This window comes from Ostrinia furnacalis, unplaced genomic scaffold, assembly GCF_004193835.3.
Source record: "Ostrinia furnacalis isolate ACB-3 unplaced genomic scaffold, ASM419383v2 OfSCF7119, whole genome shotgun sequence".
Lineage (NCBI taxonomy): Eukaryota > Metazoa > Arthropoda > Insecta > Lepidoptera > Crambidae > Ostrinia > Ostrinia furnacalis.
The window spans coordinates 63,442-83,809 of record NW_021137358.1 but is presented as its reverse complement, the minus strand read 5'-3'; the positions used below and the strand labels follow the sequence as shown (position 1 = coordinate 83,809).

At 36.8% G+C, this 20,368-nt stretch overlaps 4 protein-coding genes across 5 annotated transcripts; 2 read left to right on the top strand and 2 right to left on the bottom strand.

The window, feature by feature from the left end:
- Positions 1-267: 267 nt before the first annotated feature.
- Positions 268-7,414, top strand: LOC114363412 (fibroin heavy chain-like). Its single transcript, XM_028319120.1, has 5 exons — positions 268-273; positions 2,643-2,811; positions 3,226-3,696; positions 5,694-5,866; positions 6,963-7,414. Exons 1-5 carry the CDS (start codon positions 268-270, stop codon positions 7,278-7,280), a joined length of 1,137 nt encoding a protein of 378 aa, XP_028174921.1. The 3' UTR covers positions 7,281-7,414.
- A 1,171-nt stretch (positions 7,415-8,585) lies between these two features.
- On the top strand, positions 8,586-16,688 carry LOC114363418 (uncharacterized). Of its 2 annotated transcripts, none has more exons than XM_028319129.1 (5): positions 8,586-8,731; positions 9,703-9,986; positions 15,553-15,588; positions 15,912-16,038; positions 16,468-16,688. In XM_028319129.1, exons 1-5 carry the CDS (start codon positions 8,593-8,595, stop codon positions 16,590-16,592), a joined length of 711 nt encoding a protein of 236 aa, XP_028174930.1. In that variant the 5' UTR covers positions 8,586-8,592; the 3' UTR covers positions 16,593-16,688. The 2 variants fall into 2 exon arrangements, with proteins under 2 accessions (XP_028174930.1, XP_028174929.1); XM_028319128.1 differs by having other exon boundaries at positions 9,700-9,986.
- Positions 12,193-12,556, bottom strand: LOC114363420 (psychimicin-like). The gene has a single exon (XM_028319131.1). It carries the CDS (start codon positions 12,481-12,483, stop codon positions 12,292-12,294), a length of 192 nt encoding a protein of 63 aa, XP_028174932.1. The 5' UTR covers positions 12,484-12,556; the 3' UTR covers positions 12,193-12,291.
- A 984-nt stretch (positions 16,689-17,672) lies between the features above and the next one.
- Positions 17,673-18,764, bottom strand: AIMP3 (aaRS-interacting multifunctional protein 3). Its single transcript, XM_028319130.1, has 4 exons — positions 18,582-18,764; positions 18,313-18,501; positions 17,959-18,054; positions 17,673-17,880 (listed from the first exon to the last, which is right to left on the bottom strand). The coding sequence occupies exons 1-4, from the start codon at positions 18,666-18,668 to the stop codon at positions 17,731-17,733; spliced, it is 522 nt and encodes a 173-aa protein (XP_028174931.1). The 5' UTR covers positions 18,669-18,764; the 3' UTR covers positions 17,673-17,730.
- Positions 18,765-20,368: the final 1,604 nt, after the last annotated feature.

The following is a 20,368-nucleotide window of genomic DNA, read 5'->3' as shown; positions in this document are numbered from 1 at the left end:
TGGGGGTGATTTGAATACATCTTGATTTATGGACTTAGCTTTGAACGTCCTCGCTGGTCACCCTGTATAAAATTCAAATTAAATCCAAGTGACTAGACTAGTGACAAGTGAGTTAAAAGCACGAACATCACTATTCCCGTAAAAGTATCGAACGAGACGAGTGGGTGAAAGTCTTTCCCTAAATTCTTATGTAACGGGCGCAGCGGTCCACACGGTGCCCGGCAATAAAACACAAACGACGAGGGTCACGGGAATTCCACGTCTACAATGCTGGTGAGTGTTTTATACTTTAAAAAACTACATAGCACATACAAAATATATATTTTAAATATTTATCTAAAGTATTCTAAAGCCACCTGAAAAAGCTTGCTGTTGTGGTACATAGTTTACAAAGTTTAGTTTACTCACTTTCTAATTTTATACCTATGTTTCGTTAACTCGTGAACTTTTTCACAATTTTGTTGTATTCCAATTTATTGATTAGACTACAGGCAAAAAGAAATCCAGATTATTAATGAAAAATTTAAAAAATTAGAAAATTATTTTTAATTTTAGCATCGTTAAAAAAAATTGTTTGCAAGTAGGTTTAGACCTACTTATATTTTTCATGAAAATGGACACCATTTAAAACTAACTGGTTTTGACCCTTGACCTTGAAGAACTGACTACTGAATTATAAGTAAATTATGATTATGAGCTTTTATGAGAACTTTTTAGAGCGGTTAAAATGAGTAGGACCCACGAGCTTTCAGCTTGTTAACTCGGGTCTCATTCCGAGGTAAAACTTCAATAAATTAATGTGACTGGACTATATAATCCCATCAAAAACAATACTTGTCAAAAAAACCAAGTCTCGCAACTCAGTTGTTCTACGGTAAAAAGTTGTGAGATCCATGTAATACCAAGTCCAGGCCAGGAAATCTTTAACGTTTTACATAAATTATTGACTTGGCCATCGCACTAAATAATTTAATTTACACGTGTTTTCATGCGATGGCCAAGTCAATATATTTATGTAAAACGTTAAAGATTTCCTGGCCTGGACTTGGTATTACATGGATCTCACAACTTTTTACCGTAGAACAACTGAGTTGCGAGACTTGGTTTTTTTGACAAGTATTGTTTTTGATGGGATCTCATTTCTTTTTGTATTTTGTAGACAGCAGTTATGTATCTAGAAAACTGGACCGAAATTGAAAAATTTTACTCGACTTGGCGGTTGCACTACCGTGCCCCCAAATCTCATTTCTTTTTGTATTTTGTAGACAGCAGTTATGTATCTAGAAAACTGGACCGAAATTGAAAAATTTTACTCGACTTGGCGGTTGCACTACCGTGCCCCCAAATATTATAGTTTTTCCTTGATTCATACACCAAACACTACTTATATTCCAAATTTGAAGCTTCTAGGTCTGCTAGAAGTGCCTTAGAATTTTGATGATCGGTGAGTCAGTCAGTGAGTCAGTGAGTCAGTGAGTGACAAAATTAAGTAACTTTGACCCGTTATAATTCTTAAACTACTGGTTCAAATTGAATGAAATTTTAAATATACCGTGTCTTTACTATGCCTGCATAGCTAATGAAAATTCAGCCTTCTAGTTTTATCCACAACGAAGTTACAGGCGGTCGAAAATGGCCTGAATTGCTTCGAGAAAAGGATGGTACGGCCGTGCTGCTTTTTTGCTCGACTTGGTGGGGGCACTGCCGTGCCCCCAGATAGTTATTGTTATGTAGCAAGCACAATACTAATAAAAAAAGAAATAAGTTCCACAAAGGTAACATGTCATAATAACAAGGAAACTTTTGATCAAAAATGATAACAAACAAAACACTCATCGTAATAATTTCTCAATAATAAAGAAGATGTCAAACTTAATTGATTAAATATAAACCTATAATGTAGGTATGAGGTTTACTTGTACGCCAACGTAAATAACCTAACGTATGTTAAGATGACTTCCTCATCAGCTTTGTTTGTGTTCTCAAGTGACATTGATTTATTGTTGTTAATATCCTCCCTTAATTAATTTATTTATACTTACTTTTGCCACTTTTTGACTGTCACTAAAATAATATATTTCGGCTTGATCATCACTTACCATCAGGCCGTATACAGAAAGAAATCTGGAAACTTATAAGCACTGAACGACGCCGACAAGTTTCAACACGCGCTGGTCAGCGCTGGACGTGGCTGGACGCTGCCATATAAAATGCCATTCAACTTGCTTCCTTTGTGAACGAACGGACCAGCGCTGACAAGCGCTGGTAAGCGCTTATAAGTTTCCAGCTTTCTTTCTGTATAGGTACGGCCTCAGGTGAGATACAGGCCAAGAGCTTCCTCGTTGTGGATAAAAAAAATATAACATAGCAACGCCGGTCGTAAACTCTAGGGTCAACTAAAACGGATGCGTTTAGAGATAAGAGATGTCGTCGAACCTTGCGTAGTTTTTAGTAAGATTACCGAATAAGAATACTAAAAAAAATAGTAGTAGTCGTTCGTGTAACAGAGTTACATGCTAAATTACAGAGATATTGTTGCAGAATAACTATTACTGTGTTTTTATCACACTTCATTTACCACGACATTTCCAGGTCAGCCAGAGTCTAATAGGCGTGGCTAAAACTTTTTTTTTTCATTTCAGGCTTTACTTTTACTACTGGGTATCTGTATGGGAAGTATTGAGAATGCTGTTTTGGACCCGTCCCTGTACCTTCTGCCCAGCCCCCCTCTGAGCGGCAAGGTCCCAGCGTGGTCCCAACCAAGTAGAGTGACGAGAGAAGCTGCTACGCATGATCCAATTATAGAGTCAAGTAAGTTTAAAGGCGGCAGTTCGCAGGATACCGGGACTGTTACTAAATATTTACCACTAGCGTTACGAAATATTTTCGTAGTAAAAAGAGTTCAACGAATTATACATCACTCAGAAATCCTTTTGTTAATACCACTAGCATGATAGCATCTGTATCCTGTTGGATTTATGGCCCTAGTTAGATATTCCCTACCTTAAAACATTCGAAATTAAGTTCAAATATAGTAAAAAATTATATTTGGGCCCAACCATTAAAAGCCCCACTGTTGTACTGCAAATTCACCTCTAGCGACGACCTGGCGAAAATCCTTGTAATCCGGTACCCGAATTACTGACCCAATTAGCTGGTAATCGAGATTAAAATCCAAAATAAATGTTACTCGTGTAATTTTAATAAACGCATTTTTTTCCATAGAAACCACGACAACTGAGGAGTCGGAGTCAATGGAAAGTGCTGAGACATTTTGGTCTAGTATGCGAACGTCGGGGTACGGTCTCGGTGGCATCCACATACCGCTGACGTTCAGCGTATCTGGCACCTACGGCAGCGACGGCTACGGCTCCGGCGTAGTCGGTAGCGGCTACGGGTCAGGCGTAGTCGGTAGCGGCTACGGGTCAGGCGTAGTCGGTAGCGGCTACGGGTCCGGCGTAGTCGGCGGCTACGGCACCGGCTTGCTGGGCTACGGGGCCAGTGTAGCCGGCACATACGCGAGCGTTTCTTCTGACGAGCCAGCCAAGTTCAGCAATTACGGCAAGTCAGCATTGGCGGGAAGCAGCTACGGAACTTACGGGTCCGGCTACCCAGGCGTGAGACTGTTCAGTGGAAACAGCAAGCCTGGCTGGAGCGGATGGGGAAATGGAAAGTGGGGGCATTACGGGAAAGGGTAGACCCTCCTTATAACCCCCTATAACCCTTCTGGCGCAGTCGGGTCGATAGCACATCAGACATACATAATGCATTTTTGTAACAATTTCACAATTTACATTGGATGCCACAGTGTTAAGCTTGATGTGCTATCGAGCGTACTTACTAGGTAAAAACTATTAAGTATTTATTCTAAGTTATAATACTCACTCTAAGTAGGTAAGGACACGGTTTCTATTGAAAAATGTAAAAATAGGACACTAAGACATAATAAAAAAATTGAAATATAAAATGTTTTTTAATCATGCTGCATAACATTTCTGATCATAGTTTAGATTAACTTCAAAAGAAACCCTAATCTCATTTGCATATTTATTAAAACCGCTTTGAAGATCCTACATAATGAATATAGCCTGTCATTTGTAAATCATCATTAATTTTTCATATCTAGATAACTATACACTAATTGACTTCCACACCAATTATTCCAATATTATTATATTCATATTATATCCAACGTCAACTAATAGACTAATACATATAAATTATTGTTTGCTCTTTTCATTTTTACCCACATTGGAGAGGCATTTGGCCAGCATCTCACGTGATGGAAAGCGATGAGTCCTAACACACGCTCCGTAAGTCCTTGATGTAAACAACACGTTATTTACCAGCCACGCCTTCTATCACAAATACTTAAAAACTTCACTATATTTGGTGTACTGTCGCATAAAGGTCATAGCAGACTTATCAACTCGGAAAGGTATCAACACCATAATCGCCTTTCACCCGCTATCAGCCGCGAGGCGAAGCGTTTACGTTACGGTGCGGATAAGTGTGCATTACAGTATGGAGTTCCATACAAAGATTACTGACCGGTTCGAGTTAATACGGTTACGATCCCTTTCCGGGTTAATAAATGTGCTACATCCTTAATGACGCCTAATCATCAATGTATGTCCTTATTGTAAAATACACATCAACTATTTAGTAGCCACACCAAGCCACACCCTCTATATGATAAATATTTTTAAAATTCCACTAATTAATGCCCTGCCCTAAATCATTAAGACATTATTTACTTCACATGAACATTGTGTTATTTATTTACAGTAGGTGCTATTTTCCAACTAATTTTTGGTTGATGGCATTTACTTGGTACTTCAATGTATGACACTTGAGAGATAAAGACGGATCGAATCATCATCATCAGATTTCAGCCATAGGCCACGTACCGGAAAACGCAGCGTGATAGGTAGCAGGAAGGCGCTGGATGCAGGTCGCTACCAACCGGTCAATATGGAAATCATTATGGGAGGCCTATTTTCAGTTGTGGACATCCTGTGGCTGAAATGAAGACGGATCGGATCGATCATATCCTTTTGTCGACAGTAGAGTTAGGATCGGTCATTAGTTGGTCATTGGTGAGTCACTTTAGTAAACGAACATGATGACACATATCTTGACAACCTTAAACTTAGGTATACTTCGTTAAAGTCAGGTAAACAATATTTGTAGGTACAGTCAATAGCACAATTATGTAGTTCCATGTTGCCGAGATAATAAACAATCATCACTAATAATAAAGCGCAGCGTGGGTTGTCCACCCTATAAATAAGGTTGCATTGCAGAAAACCGCTGAATGCAGGTCGAATCCGACGAAATAAAACACCAAGTTTGAAGGAATATAGCCTGTTATTACCTACTTTATTTACTGGTTTCGAATGAAAAAAGAAGTCATATTAAAAATTAAAATTGTTTTGAAGCTGACTGTACCAGGAGCCCATAAAATAAGACAATAAAAATTACCTACCTAGGTACTAGAAGCTAGAAAAGGCATGAGTAAGTTAATTTATGTTGTTATACCTACTTCCATACAAAATAGCTACGAGTATAACAGCTACTGGGCGTTGACATTTTTAAGTCTACGCACACGAACTGAAAGAGGTTGTTGACCTTTCAAAAGTTCTTTCTCTAGGGCAAGTTCTTCAGGGAAGAACCTAGAAATGGGTTTTAAGTACTAGACCAATCTGCCAGGTATGTGGATGCATTAAGACACATTTTTGTAGAGCGTCGTCACACATCGACACAAGTTTGCGCCCTGCAGTCTGTAGGTACCCGTGTGTATAAATACTTGCATTGTATGGGCCACCACCATCAGTACTCCGCAGAAATTGGAACAATGAAGACTGTAAGTACGACACATTAAATTATTTACTTAAGCTGGGTTGCACCATCTTACTTTAACTTTAACAAACGTCAAAAGTCTGCGAAACTCCATACAAACACACCGGTTATGGTTATAGTCACGGTTAAAATAAAATGGTACAACTCAGCCTTAGGATTTAAAAACCATTTTGTGTCATTGGCCCCATTTTATAATTTGCAGAGATTTTTTTAATTCAAATATCTGAATATTTTTTAATACTTAGAAAAGTATTTTAAAAGGCTCTAGTTTTTTAAAAACCTGTTTGTGGGGGCAGTAAAGATTGGGCACGAAATTAAATAGAGCACGTATGTATTACAAACTTTTAAAGCTTTCGGGAAACTTTGTAGACTTTTTCAGTGCTTATGATTGTGTATTTGGTTAAATGATCCCTAGCAGGAAAGGGTTAGAAAGCACAGTGAGAACGTTAATTTGAAAATATTGTGCAATTCCATTTATTAGTCATCATTAATTTACATTTAGATTACATAAATAATATTTGATCAGCTAAGTAGTTACGCTAAAATACAAAGAATACCTACCTCCCGAATGACATAAAACTTGTGTTAAACAAATAAACAATCTTCATCCATTAGTATCTAAATTATTCAGTAGGTAAATACTAAATACACTAACTACTTACATAATGCGTTTTTTGTTATGACAAGCATTTATTTCTTCACTTAACGAAGTACCTATGACTGGCAATGACGCCAGAGTTTGATTAACCTAGAATATTCATTGATGATTTAGAGCTAGCTGTGTAAGCCTGGTATGAAGATGCGAGCAAAAAGTCTCAAGAAATTATTTATTTAGGACCGCCAATTAACAAGGCAGCTACAAACACAAGGAAAAGGCTTCGAACATACATTTGTCAGGACTAGGTGTTATTTTAATGTCAGGCTGCTGCAGCAAGTAAAAAAAGTATTTAGGGCGTATGCACACCGCATTTTTCAGGCGATCGAGCGTTTCACGTAATTGGAAAGCGCTGTGTACACGATACGCGCCTCAAAAGGCGCCTGAAAAAACGTAGTGTGCTTATACATATAGCCCTTTCTCACCTTCACTTGTTATTTCCCAGATCTTCTCTCTTGGTTTGCTGATGTGCATCGCGCTGGCGTACGCGTCGGCCCTCCCAGCGCCCGAAGGCGATGCCACAGACCCTGCTGCTGTCCTGACCGCTCCTACTGAAAATGAGGAACTCACTCCTGAGGAGTCCCGCTGGGGTTACGGGGGCTGGGGCAGAGGCTACGGCGGTTGGGGTAGAGGCTACGGAGGTTGGGGTAGAGGCTACGGAGGGGGTTGGGGGCACGGAGGGGGCTGGGGGCACGGTGGGGGGTGGGGACGAGGCTATGGAGGGGGCTGGGGACACGGCGGCGGATGGGGCTGGGGACGTTAAATATTATAATTAGCCTACCACAAATTTCCTATGTAATTTTTAACTTTTATGTCTATGTAATATAAGATTTAAAAATTATTTGCTGATTTATTTGTGGTACGGTGAGTGACGTCTACACCAAGTACCTTTTTGAGCATATGAAATAGAAAACGTTTTAGATTGGTACTTGGTCAGTAACCGAAACAATAGTGATGTGATATGGAACTCTGAAAAATACTTAAATTGGATTAAAGTGTAAATTGTGATTCTTTTGTTTTATACTTAGTAAAATAAAACAATTAAAATATTTGTATAATAAACTTTTGTATTATTTTTCATAAAAAAAGATTCAGTGTAAAATCAACAGTTGGTTTTAACACTGAATCTTTTTTTTAATTTGAACTCATAATCGTTTTACGACTTCAAATTCTTTATTCCTATGTAGTGTGCGTATGCCCTTATTTCAGAATACTTAAGTAGGTACATAATAAAAAACCCTTTTAAACTTAAATGTTACTTGTACTTATGAATGAAATATGTAGTTACATAATGGCATTTTAATTTTCTTCAAATAATAAAAACTCGCCCATACCTATCCCCAGCTAGTTCCTATATAGAACTTTCAATGAAGTAAAGGTATCCATCTGGTCAAATGTGAAATAATTTACTTTATTTTTTAAAACATTAAGTACATGGTGGTGGTCTTGCTTACTATGACCATAATAAAAGGTAAATAGGTAATCACATCAGTTACATCCTACACCAAGTACCATTAAGTGCAACCGGTGGGAATCCCAATAAATAATTACTATAAACAACTTTACGAAGTGTTAATGTAAACTGTACTTAATAATAACATCAGAGTTTATTCATATGAGCACATCAATCATTATTACCTATATTGAATAATGTGTGTACCTATGATCTGAGGTGTGTACCTATCATTAATAGTTTACAAGGATTTTATTGATTACTTTTGCAACATTATAGAATTTATGACTGCTTATGCTATTTTCTGCACAAATAGGCAGAAGTACTATTGTTTATAAGAGACCGTTTTTAACTAAGATCACCTTCCTTACCAAAGTAGGCCTACCGAAAACCTTCTAAACTAGATCACCTAAAAATATTGTATTTCATTTTTTTCTAACAACTTTTCTAAACCTTCAGCGGTTGCATTTTCGTCAAATTAGAATCGTTAAACCTTTGGGATTGCATCCAATGCAGACCACAATTGCTGTCCATCATCTGTCACCCGTAATATGATAGTTTCCTGTACATCATATGCCATTTATATAGGCTGGTGGGAACATGAACTCTGGTCAGTGCTAACATGTGCATTGCTGTGGTCATACTGTCGCTGGTGCCAGCATTGGTCCGATGCTCGGGCGAGGGCAACATTAAACTTCTGGAGGAAGATGTAACGACGGCTATGAAAGCGTGCGCTGTGCCTGGTGATGTTGCCAAAGATGGTAGGTGAGAGTTTACATATTGTAGGATCCAATCTCAAGCCAGTAGGATAGAAGGTACCTAATCTTTCGTGGTTCCTGTGGCTTCCTCAGAAAACGGTGGGCGTGCACCGCTGTCCTGAGATGCTACACACAGTCAGTCATTCTACAAAAATCGCAGATGGTTTTACTTATTGGGTATAGTCAGTATAGTTTCCTACAGGTACGAGTACCTACTTGGCGGCGACCTCAGCGGCGACTGACAGGGCAAAAAAATCATGACAGTATCAAAATCTTACGACTTGTAAGTGCCCATTTAATTTAATGAGAAACAAAAAGATATTTTTTTAATTCGATTTGACAGCGAATAGCGTCGTCACTTTAGGAAAGGTAAGTCTTTAATAATTGTAAAAGATGCTATTTTTCAACAAAAATAATTTATTATAATGCGCTGTGAACTATACGAGAAAATAACACCGTATTTGGGATGGTTCACCTTCACCTTAGCCTAAACGTACATACCTACTAGGTATATGACCGCAGGTCGTTACTTACTCGTTTTATCCTCAAACCGCAGAATGTGAGGTCTTTGACTTGGATAAAAAAATAGATAAGTACCCTTTGTTTATAACGACGAATGAGGATACTCTACTTCGTAGGTGTGTTAGAATAAAACAACGCAATCAGCATACTTAATGGGTAAGTTTTTTACTGGCATTAGAGAGAAACTCAGTTCACTGCGTTCGTTGTAGTGTCGACTGGTGAGTCACCACCTGAGGTGTAAGAGCTCTCAGGAATACCTTAAAAAATTGCCAATTGACGATGGGAATTGTGACTTTATCGAACTTACAACAGAAACCCGTTGGAACATAGACAAAACCAGTATGAAACTAAATTCCTGGCAACTTGGAAAAGCTTAGCCTTCTATACATGTCTTCACACAAACAGGTTATCTACCTACTATACATATTTAGACCTATTTTATTCTTCAGCAGCTAACCAGCGTCAGCGTAGATCCGAAGACTACCCACGAATAGACAACGGCAGCTATGGACAGAACCTGTATGCTCATGAAAGACGAAACATATCAGATCTAAGAGACCAGATGTACGTTTTGAATGCTACCGACTATGACTACGGGGGGTACGGTGCAGGTAGTGAGGGCGAAAAATTCCTTACAACAGTGCCCAGACCAGCAGGAAGGGACTATAACAGCAGCTACAATGAAAACAGGACGAAACGCAGCGAACCTCTATTGAACAAACCGGATACTGATCAAGTAAGCCTAACCGCAGACTACAAACTTTTTGTAGAGCGATAGTTGGGTCGGGCTGTTAATCAGTATCAGTATGGATGGACATTATATGAAAGTGCGCACATTGGTACTTATCGGCCGATTCTTCATACAAATTAGAATCGGGCACACTATCGGCCGACTAAAAGTCTGAAGTCTGCGGGGAGTCTAATGCCCGTTTTCCAGTGGCGGATTTACCAATAGGCCAAGTAGGCCGGTGTCTAGGGCGGCAAATTTAGATAGTTATTTTTTTTACAGGAAAAAAAATATAATTATACGTCGGTATACACAATCCATATATAAATAAACGATTAATAAACGCACTGTAATATACATATACTTAGGTACTTTCATGAATTTTAAAATATTCCAATTGCGTTTCAATAAAAATAAAATAAAAAACTCATAACACAGGATCTTCGGAGCACGAGCCCTGGTCGAGCACCATCTCTCCACAACTTCGTGTATATTGTTTTACAGGGTGGACCAGAAGAAAATTCACTTTTCAACCGACTTCAAAAAAGGAGGAGGTTCTCAATTCGACCAGTATGTTTTTTTTTTCTATGTTTGTTACGCGATAACTCCGCCAATTATGAACCGATTTGAACGAATCTTTTTTCGACGTATAGGTTATACCTCAAGGGTGGTCCTATTTAAATTTAATAATAAAAAAACAACCCCCAAGGGTGGAAAATTGGGGATGAACTTTTTTATACGCAATATCTCTGCCGAATATAAACCAATTTGAACGATTATTTTTTTGTTGAATAGGTATTATCAAAAGGGTGGTTTCATGCGAATTTGAAGAAAATATTTCACCCCCAAGGGTGGAAAATTGGGGATGAACTTTTTTATACGCAATATCTCCGCTGATTATGAACCAATTTTTTTTGGTCTCAGTGTACTGCCTACCTTCAGTGGTAACATCAAGGTAATAATTAGTTAACTAAAAAGCAAGAAATAAGTAAAATTTTATAAAAAAAAATAAAACCGACTCCAAAAAACCTACACTAAAACGTAGAAAAATAATTACTAATTACCTACTTATTTATTAGGACGAATTATTAATATTTATGTAGGTATACCATGATTGATACTTTTGGAGTCGGTGCAGGCAAACTTTACATGTTTCATAATCTTGGCACCGACTCCAGAAGTATCAATCATGGTATACCTACATAAATATTAATAATTCGTCCTAATAAATAAGTAGGTAATTAGTAATTATTTTTCTACGGTTTAGTGTAGGTTTTTTGGAGTCGGTTTTATTTTTTTTTTATGAAAATTCAAGGAAACGAAAACTGTACATTTTTGTAGAACTTTAGCTAATGCAATTTAAAGGAGTGCAATTTATTATAAACTATATTTTATGAATTTTATCGTACATGTGATTCCCTTGACGTTTACAACATTCGGTCAACACTTACTTTCGTTAGAGTTACCTCAAAATGGATTCAGGATGGATGAATGCTGCAGAGTTTTTGGATTATTAGAGTATACTCTGCTCAAGGCAGTGAGATTTCGCCACTGCTTAATTGGTTTGTTGCATTGAAAGGATGATTAATTTTTGAGAGCGCTTTACTATTATTATATGAAAAGCTTTTTGATATTCAAGCTGCAAGATTCGCAAGGTTATGACCGGAGCACTTGGTTTCATCAAGATGGGGCTACGTGTCACTCTTCAACTGAGAGCATTTAGATGGTAAGAGACATGTTCCCGCAAACAAATAATTTCAGGCAGGGGTGACATCTCCTGGCCACCAGGAAGCCCTTATCTCACTCAAGAAAAATATTTTTTGTGGTGTTACATTAAGAATAGAGTATACTTTTATAATCCAACTAGCTGTGCCCGCGACTTCGTTCCGCTCAGTTCTTTGTTGCTTTATTCCGCTAGGTGTCACAATGTCTTGTAATGTGTACATAATTATAGAGTAACATACCCGAGTTATTTTAAATAGACTTTATTTTTTACTCTGACATAATTATTATCTACATAAACAACTGAAATTAACTAAAATAAGAACTTTATACCTTCCTTTCGATAGTTTTATTTGTGCCGATTGAAAAACAAAAAAAAATATTGACAAAATGTAATTTTACAAATAAAATATACTTATTCAAAACTGTCCATACAGTTTGTTTTGTGTTACTCTATAAATCTTATGTTAGATTTTAAAAGAAAGATGCTGATGCTCCTGAATTTAAGTAGATACTAAACACGGTGCCTTGTTCGTTAGCTATGTTTCGTTAGGATTAATGTTTGATTGGGCGTGGCCTGGTGCTTAAGGTGTCAGAAACAATACATCCCGCCATCGCAGCTGATCCATCCGCTGTGTCCATGGGCCCTGCAGCACTGGTCCTTCTCGGCGTCGATGCGGCTGCAGACCTGGTCGCAGGGCTCGACGCGGACGTCGGCCTCCGTCACTAACATCAAGGCGAAGGCGACGAGCAACAGCATCACGGCGGTCTTCATGGCGGCCATTTTCTATATTTTGAAGTCAGGAGCAAAGATTCCACAGAGATGAAGAGTCGATGTGTAAAGTCTTCGGATGAATCACTGCTATTTATACAAGCTTTTAAGCGCTGGAAAATGGTCTGATATGACATTTTGTGTTTGGGTTATTACCTACACCAGTTTTGTTTTTATTATTGCCTTCCTGTTTTTTGTCGGAAGGTTATAGGGACGTTATGTTTGTTATCGACCCTTGACATTACAGGTGTCCAATGATAAACAGATACAAGTGTTGGGTTATTGTGAGGCTATCATTACACTGGGGAACAGTCATTTTGCGGCATGGTAGTTTAGAGTCAATTCTGTATGCGACTAGTGTGCTGAATACTAGAAAAATATTAGATTTGTCAAATTGACTCTAGATCTTGAGATAAATACTATTAACTATTTATATTAAAAAAACCAAAATAAAAATACCAATCTGTATAAAAAAAATATTTACACTAAGATCTTATTTAGGAACGATATAAAAATTAAAAATATATTTGCTTTTCATCAAATAATAGAAAAAAAAAACTACAAAAAGCTTTTTCTGAAAGCTTTTATGTTATGGTTTTGGTCAGGAAAATTCCATAATTATGGCAACAGTAATCAGCCATCATCTGGCGGTCCCATTGACCGTGGATATCATTCTTCCACTATCCTGATGTTCTGGTAGAACCGTTCTGCTTATTCCTCACTGTAATCATCCAGATTATGGGAGAACATGTCCAAATGGTTATTGTAAAAATAATAATTTAATACTCAAATTAGCTCCTCATGAGTAAAATTTTTAAAACAATTTAGCAACCAATTCTGAAAAGTCTGGTGCTCTATGACTCCCCAAATATTGTTTGACTACTAAAACAAAGCTTAGCCATGCTTCAGATTCAATTTGTGTTATGTGGTTTACAAATACAGTGTCCTACATAAGAGTACGGATTTGCGGTCAATCGAATTTATTTTTTCCGTATTCAAACGGACGTTTCTGGACGTAAAGGACTTTAATTTGGATGACTTTTGATCATTTTAGTGATTAGAAAGCTCAGTTCATATCTTTGGCCTTGCAAATTGAAGTCCTTTACGTCCAGCTTGACTCCAGTATGGTAAAGAGTCTACACAAGGCTTGCAGACGATATTGGACCCCCAATATTTATTCTTTTATGAAAGTTTTATACCAAAGTATGCTTGGTAGGTTTTTATCACTACCTCCGTGATCTTATTTCTTTGCTTTTGTAAGTTTAGAAGCCAAAAATTAACAAAAACTGTTGGGGTTGTAAATGCAAGGTGTTCATAATGAACTCATATTTTTTTAGATTAAAAGCTCTTTAAAAATTAATTTAAAAGACACAAACTGATAATTTCAAGGTCTAGTAGCTGATTACTAAATTGTTGTAACTACATGTACACTAATACATGAGTAGAAAATAAAACTTAGTGGGTATAATCAAATTAATATAAGTTTAGAGAGGGTCGTTTAATTTTTTTCATTGATTTCTTACGTCTCGTTTATCTCAAGAACCAGAGTCAATCCAAAGAAAGTAAATGCACGCCATTTATGTCTAATACAAGTGTTTACAAAATCCATTAACAAAATAGATGCCGCAGATTTTTTTATTTTTTTTGTTCCGCAGTGTTATTTTTCTACTAATTAGATATTAGTTGAATGTATAGGTAATATTACATTTTTAGCATCCCGTTGCAGCGTTGTTATCTTGGAGATCATTAGTTATTAGGTACTAGCGGCCGCCCGCGACTTCGTACGCGTGGATCCCGTTTTACCCCCTTCATCTATCTTACGCGGTTTAGATTTTTTCATACAAATGTTTTTCCCGCTAACTCCCGTTCCCGTGAGAATTTTGCAATATCCTGTTGTAACTAAGCTTAAAGTTTACTAAAGTACTTGCATGCCAAATTACAAGCGTCTAACTTAAGCGGTTTAGATTTTTCATACAAAAGGATTTTCCCTCTAATTCCCGTTCCCATGGGAATTCCTAAGTATACTATAACCTGCCCAGGAGTATGAAAAATAATTGTACCTACCTACCAAGTTTCGTTAAAATCCGTCGAGTAATTTTTGTTTCTATAAGGAACATACAGACAGACAGACAGACAAAAATTTTACTGATTGCATTTTTGGCATCAGTATCGGTATCGATCACTAATCACCCCCTGATAGTTGTTTTGAAAATATATTTCAAGTACAGATTTATTATACCTAGTAAGTATTTTGAAGTGACCCCTATGAAAACAAAATTCATGTTATGTGTTACTATAGGGGTCACTTAAAAATTAGGGATTGATGGTGAAAACGGGCATAAGGAACCTAACCAACCTAAAGCTACCTAAATAAATCAAAATTCTACAAAAAAAACTCGTAGGTATCTAAAAAGACTAAAAACGTAGGTGGGTCTGCTATTATAAAAGGGTAATATTGCCATAATTATGGCCAATAATGGTTTGTTTTCTTTTTTCCCAAAAAATTATGAGATCATACCTAAATACGAGATCATGTCATTTCAAAAAATAAAAGTCACGAACAATAAATAAACATTATCAGCAGATCCGTTTGTATTTTGGAAATCTATAGGTATGGACAACCAAAATCCGGTAATGACTACTACGTTGGTCATCCCTCTTTTTCTTTTTTTATTATATAAAACCCAAAGCTAATGATATAGCTACTTAGGTAGGAAACTAAGTAACTTAGCGTCGTAAGTGAAATACTTTGTACTGCTTTGTATTTACCTACCACTCCTATCATATTTACCGGTGAAAGCTTCTATTTTTCCAAATCTGGACATTTTTACGACTTTCCAGCAGGGTGGGTCTTCTTTATCTTTTAGGCACCCGCGGCACCTTGACCATATTACCTAATAAGGCCTACCTACTGCTGTACCTACGCCTACTACTGCCTCTGCAGCATCCTTCATTGGATGTTCTACTACTGTGACACAGTCTAAATAATTTATTTACTGCGTAAAAAGACACGCAACCGTGTCCTTTATTTAATTTTGCCTTGGAAAAACCGCTGATCGCAAAAATATTTTTTATTTACAGTGTCTGAGCCAATGCATATTTGCTAATCTGCAAGTGGTAAGTTATTAGCCTAAACCTACATTTTTTGCTTGTTCTAATCAATAAGTTTTCAAACTAGCTTTTGCCCGCGGCTTCACTCGCGTGAAATTTCGTTTGTCACAGATCGTCATAAATATGTAATATAATGTTATTCTGGGTTATAAACAATAATACTGTAAAGTATTATCAAAATCCGTTCAGTAGTTTTTGCGTGAAAGAGTAACAAACATCCAGACATCTAGACATCCAGACATCCAGACATCCAAACTTTCGCATTTTATAATATTAGTAGGATATTATTAGGAAGTAGGATTACTAATTAACAAGTATGGTGGTGACAGGTGGATTCTAGGGGAATCCCGCGGGAGGCAGAATTGTGGAATAAGGTCCAGTCGTCAGTGACGTCGCAGCAATCGCGGGCAGCTCTACGGGACCAGATAAGGGCTTGCTTCCAGGAGCTACAATCGGGTAAGCAAGACTTTATTTAGTAAATAATAAAAACTCACATACGTCTCCAAAGACCACTCACATACAATTGTGTCTCCAAAGACTAAGTGGTGGTACCCATGAGACCTAGTAGATCTGATTGGGGAATCTCTATTTAAGTAAATAAGAACAAAGGAAAATTTACATTACACATAGGGTCGCCGCACACGGGCTTCACGTCACATGCTACAAACGTCGCCACAAGAAGCTATAGGTATAGTAGCGACTACACAAATGTAGATAATATAGATTTTAATAGTCTTTACTTTTACTTAATCCGCTCAAAAGGTTTGTGAATTTTACACTAACACTGGTCTTCTAAGTTATGTACCTACTATAGGTACTTAAAGTTCTAAGAAGTAAGAACTAAGTTACTTATATTAAGTTTTTCAACTGAGTTTGTCCTTGCAGAGGCCGAAGACAACGGTTGTTCGTACTCCAACAAACTGGAACGGTGTCTGATGCTACGCTTTTCCGATCGCCTGAAGTCAGACGCCAGCAAGACTCAATCGAGCAACCAGAAAACAACAAACTAAAATGGGAAAAACTGGACTTAACTTGGAACACATTCAAACAAATGACATGAGTTACAACAATGGATGCTAATACGGTTAATTACTGACAAAAAATTATTTAAAAAATAGCTTTATAGAGTTTGTATGTTAGTCACTAGCGTTTACGATGCAAATCAGAATAAATCTGAACGTAAAATTGCCTTTAATTTTTCGGTAGGATTTCGGTCGAATAATCTATAGCAAGAATGTTTGTCTAACCGTATTAATTTTGCTACTAAGACGTAGGCAATAGTGAGACACGTACCTAGTAGCCCTTCAAGTCCAACGAATCGAGACACAATACCGCGGTCTCATGCGACCACCTAGGGTTCTAAGAGATATGTAAGACTTGGGAAAATATCTTACTGAATCATATTCACAAGGAATTTCCTACGTAGGTAGTTATTAAGTACCCTGGATTTAAGTTATTGGAGTAGGCATAATATTTAGTAGTTCCAAGACTTCCAAGAAATTAAAGTATTTATTTACTAAAAATTCTAGGTAACTCACAAAATCTCACAAGTACAAAATTACTGGATAGCCAGGATATGAGAAAGGTTGTGGATGATACACCAGAGGGCGCTCCAGACTTGCATTTTTTAATTCATGAGGATACAGCTGCTTAGGCAAAGGAATTGGAGACTTGGCTACCTGAAAATTGAGATATTTCAGCCACCTCTGTTAGACTTTGAATAGTAAAGAGAAATAAAATAGGTATTTTACCCACACAATCACAAACGAAAAACACTAACCAAATATAAAAAAACATGTTATCTTTCAATCAACTTTATGTTGTGTGTGCAACTTTTTTTACTGCGAATAAAATTGAGATTGAATACATAAAATAGCAATTATTTAAAATCAAATTTCCTAGCTTACATTGCTTTTCATTGCTGCCTTGCCTTTATCATTGATATAGGAATAGATTTCCTACCTACTATAAAATTGTTAAAAATATTTTTTAGTTTTGATGTTGCAATTTTATTAGTGTACAATGAAATATCCATAAAAGAAATACAAAAAGCTCACTGAAGCTTAGATGGGATCAACAAAACATAAATATAAATAATACAATTATTATTTAATAAATTAATGTCACATAATTTATAATTCAGTATATTCAATGCACCGCTGGTGCAAGCAGACACAATGTCAAAGTGTTCAATTGGAGAGGTGGTTTACTGGCACACACTCTTGGCTGAGCTTGAACGTGTTTGGACCATCGGCACAAATGCAGAAGAGATTCACGTTCCGACACTGATAAACGTTCCTGTAAATAAAAAATGGTTGAGAATTTTGCAGAAATTTTGTATCTTTCCCCATATAGTTATAATAGTTATATACATACCAGTATCGAATATAATACATAATAAGCTGCTATATCTGCTACTGTTAGGAACTGTCCAGTCAAATAAGTGTTTTTTTCTAGCGCCTTATTGATGTCCTGAAAACAAATTTGAAAAGGAAACTGAAAATTTTTGGAAGCATACATTTTTTAAAGTTAGTTCATTCCAGCCAAATGACGTCCATTGCTGGGAAAAATAGTGTGGGCAAGCCTCCCGCTAGGTGAACCGACGATCTAGTGAAGTTCGCGGGGGGTAGCTGGTCTCGGACAGCGCAGGACCGGTTGTTGTATAAATGCTTGGGGAAGGCCTTTGTCTAGCAGGTTTTATTTAAGTATAGTAAATAAAATAATAATAACCTGTAAGAAGTTTTTCGCGAACGTGGGGTTCGTGATCGCTTGGTTTGAATACATAGCAATGTGCTCCAACCATTGATAGCAGAGCAGCGTCTGATCTTGACTCATTGGACTTCCACTTTTTGATGCTAACCTCAACAAAATGCTAGCGAAACCTTCCACATTCTGCTTATCAAGAACCGTTGTTAGCACCTGCAAATGTGTAAGCTTTAATAATTTAGGACTTATAAAAATACAAAATTGAAAGTAATGAAAATAAAAAAATAGTAAACCTTATCGGTGTTATAACATATTGGGCCCACTGGTGTATTTAAATATTTTCCCACCAGTTTCACAACTTCAACGGTACATGCACACATATTTATTGATAAAATTGGCAGAAAAATATTGAAATTTCACACAAAGTTCAACTTCGTAAAATTAAATTACTCCTCATTGACCATCTGACAGCTGACTCTGTGTCTTTTTTTTTTTTTTTTCTGGCACGCACGGCTTGTGTGACTCCTGTGTCATTGACATTTCTATTCAATTCAATTTCATTCGTTCATTCATTCGATTTCATTGGCGCATTTTTTTTTCTTCTTCATGGTCAACCATAGTATAGTTCCAAAATACTGAACTGTCCTGTGCATGACATTGACAGTGGGGCGCTACCGTCAATACCGAATCGCTAGTTCCGATTTTTGCCATGTTGGAAACCATATAGTTGAACGATGGTAGCGCCCCCCTGTCATTGAGTTTGGCGGGACAGTTCAGCGTGGGTCATCTACAACAAAGGTAATGGTATACCTTGATTTTTTAGAATCCAGCAGAGATGTAAACAAACACTTTCATACACAATTACACCATAATCACTTACGTGTTCATAATATCATACACATTATTTAACAAGCCCATGAAACCAACTTTATTTTCACGTTTATACAAGTTTGAAATCAATCTTTGAAACAAATTATTTTAGCAAAATACGTGGACGATGAAAATTTGTGAGATTGTCAAATTGACTTGACGTTTAAAATCATGTGTTATCTCCATATTGTCTATGACTTGTCTCTGACACATCAGTGCCGTAACCTGTGAGTCATAGACAATAATCTGTAAATTTAATCGATATTATTGTAAGTATTCACTTATTCCGATTACTGATTAATTTTAAATAAAAAATATTATACGATACTTTGTTTAGTTTTCCAGCGATAACTTCGACAATATTGGAGATAACGTAAATTTATTCTTCTACTTTTAGTGTTTACTTTTTCGGAGTCAGTTTAAGTTTTAGTCGGTTTTATTTAAACGAAATTATTTTACTTTTTTATGCAATTATGCTTACGTATTGTTCCAAATGTTTATTTTTAAGAAAATAAACAACTTCTTTCAATGAGGGTTTTCGCGATTGAAACATCCGCCAGATGGCAATACGTAGACGCGAGGTCCAAATGCTGCATGATTGGTTATTTTTGACATGACCAAAATCCACCAATCACGCAGCAAGCAACAGAAGTTTAATAACTTTACGGAAATCATTGATTGTTTTACTGTCCAGTGTGTTTTTTGATTACATCTGTGTCATACAGTTTAAAAATAAAAATTCATAAAATTCATTTATTTTTGCAAATAGGCTTTAAAAAAGCGCTTTTACACGTCCCAATATTAACCCTACCACTGCTTCGGGACAATAAATGGGCCAGTGCTGAGAAGAAGCAGCGCAAGAAACTCAGTCACTATTGTCAGCCTCCTTTTCAAGGTTTTACAGTCTTTAAAATATACAAATTATAGTCATAAGTATTAATGCTTTGTTTCCTGTTCTCGAAAATTTCATAATCAGTTCACATTCAATGTTGCGACTTTGTTGCATATTTTTAGTATTTTGACGATCACCCGGCGATGATACGCAAGTACTACAACATTTCACTTCGCGATTAACGAGAGGTTTTGTCGCATCACTAGTTCACAGACTAAAAATATTTTTATGTCAGTTGGCCATATTTGATGACATTTCTGCTGATTTCTAAAAAATTAGACTGCCTTCCTTTCGTATACTAATTTATGCGTCAGTGTC

Bases quoted from the DNA above. Each gene is read 5' to 3' on its own strand.
- LOC114363412 (XM_028319120.1), top strand. The intron at 3,697-5,693 runs AGACCCTCCTTA...ATGGGTTTTAAG, and splicing joins GGGGCATTACGGGAAAGGGT to TACTAGACCAATCTGCCAGG. The intron at 5,867-6,962 runs GTAAGTACGACA...GTTATTTCCCAG, and splicing joins AAATTGGAACAATGAAGACT to ATCTTCTCTCTTGGTTTGCT.
- LOC114363418 (XM_028319128.1), top strand. From the start codon at position 8,593: ATGTGCATTGCTGTGGTCATACTGTCGCTGGTGCCAGCATTGGTCCGA. The intron at 9,987-15,552 runs GTAAGCCTAACC...TTTTATTTACAG, and splicing joins ACAAACCGGATACTGATCAA to TGTCTGAGCCAATGCATATT. The intron at 15,589-15,911 runs GTAAGTTATTAG...TGGTGGTGACAG, and splicing joins TATTTGCTAATCTGCAAGTG to GTGGATTCTAGGGGAATCCC.
- LOC114363420 (XM_028319131.1), bottom strand. From the start codon at position 12,483: ATGGCCGCCATGAAGACCGCCGTGATGCTGTTGCTCGTCGCCTTCGCC.
- AIMP3 (XM_028319130.1), bottom strand. From the start codon at position 18,668: ATGTGTGCATGTACCGTTGAAGTTGTGAAACTGGTGGGAAAATATTTA. The intron at 18,502-18,581 runs GTTTACTATTTT...ACACATTTGCAG, and splicing joins TATGTTATAACACCGATAAG to GTGCTAACAACGGTTCTTGA. The intron at 18,055-18,312 runs GTTATTATTATT...ATTTGTTTTCAG, and splicing joins TCGCGAAAAACTTCTTACAG to GACATCAATAAGGCGCTAGA.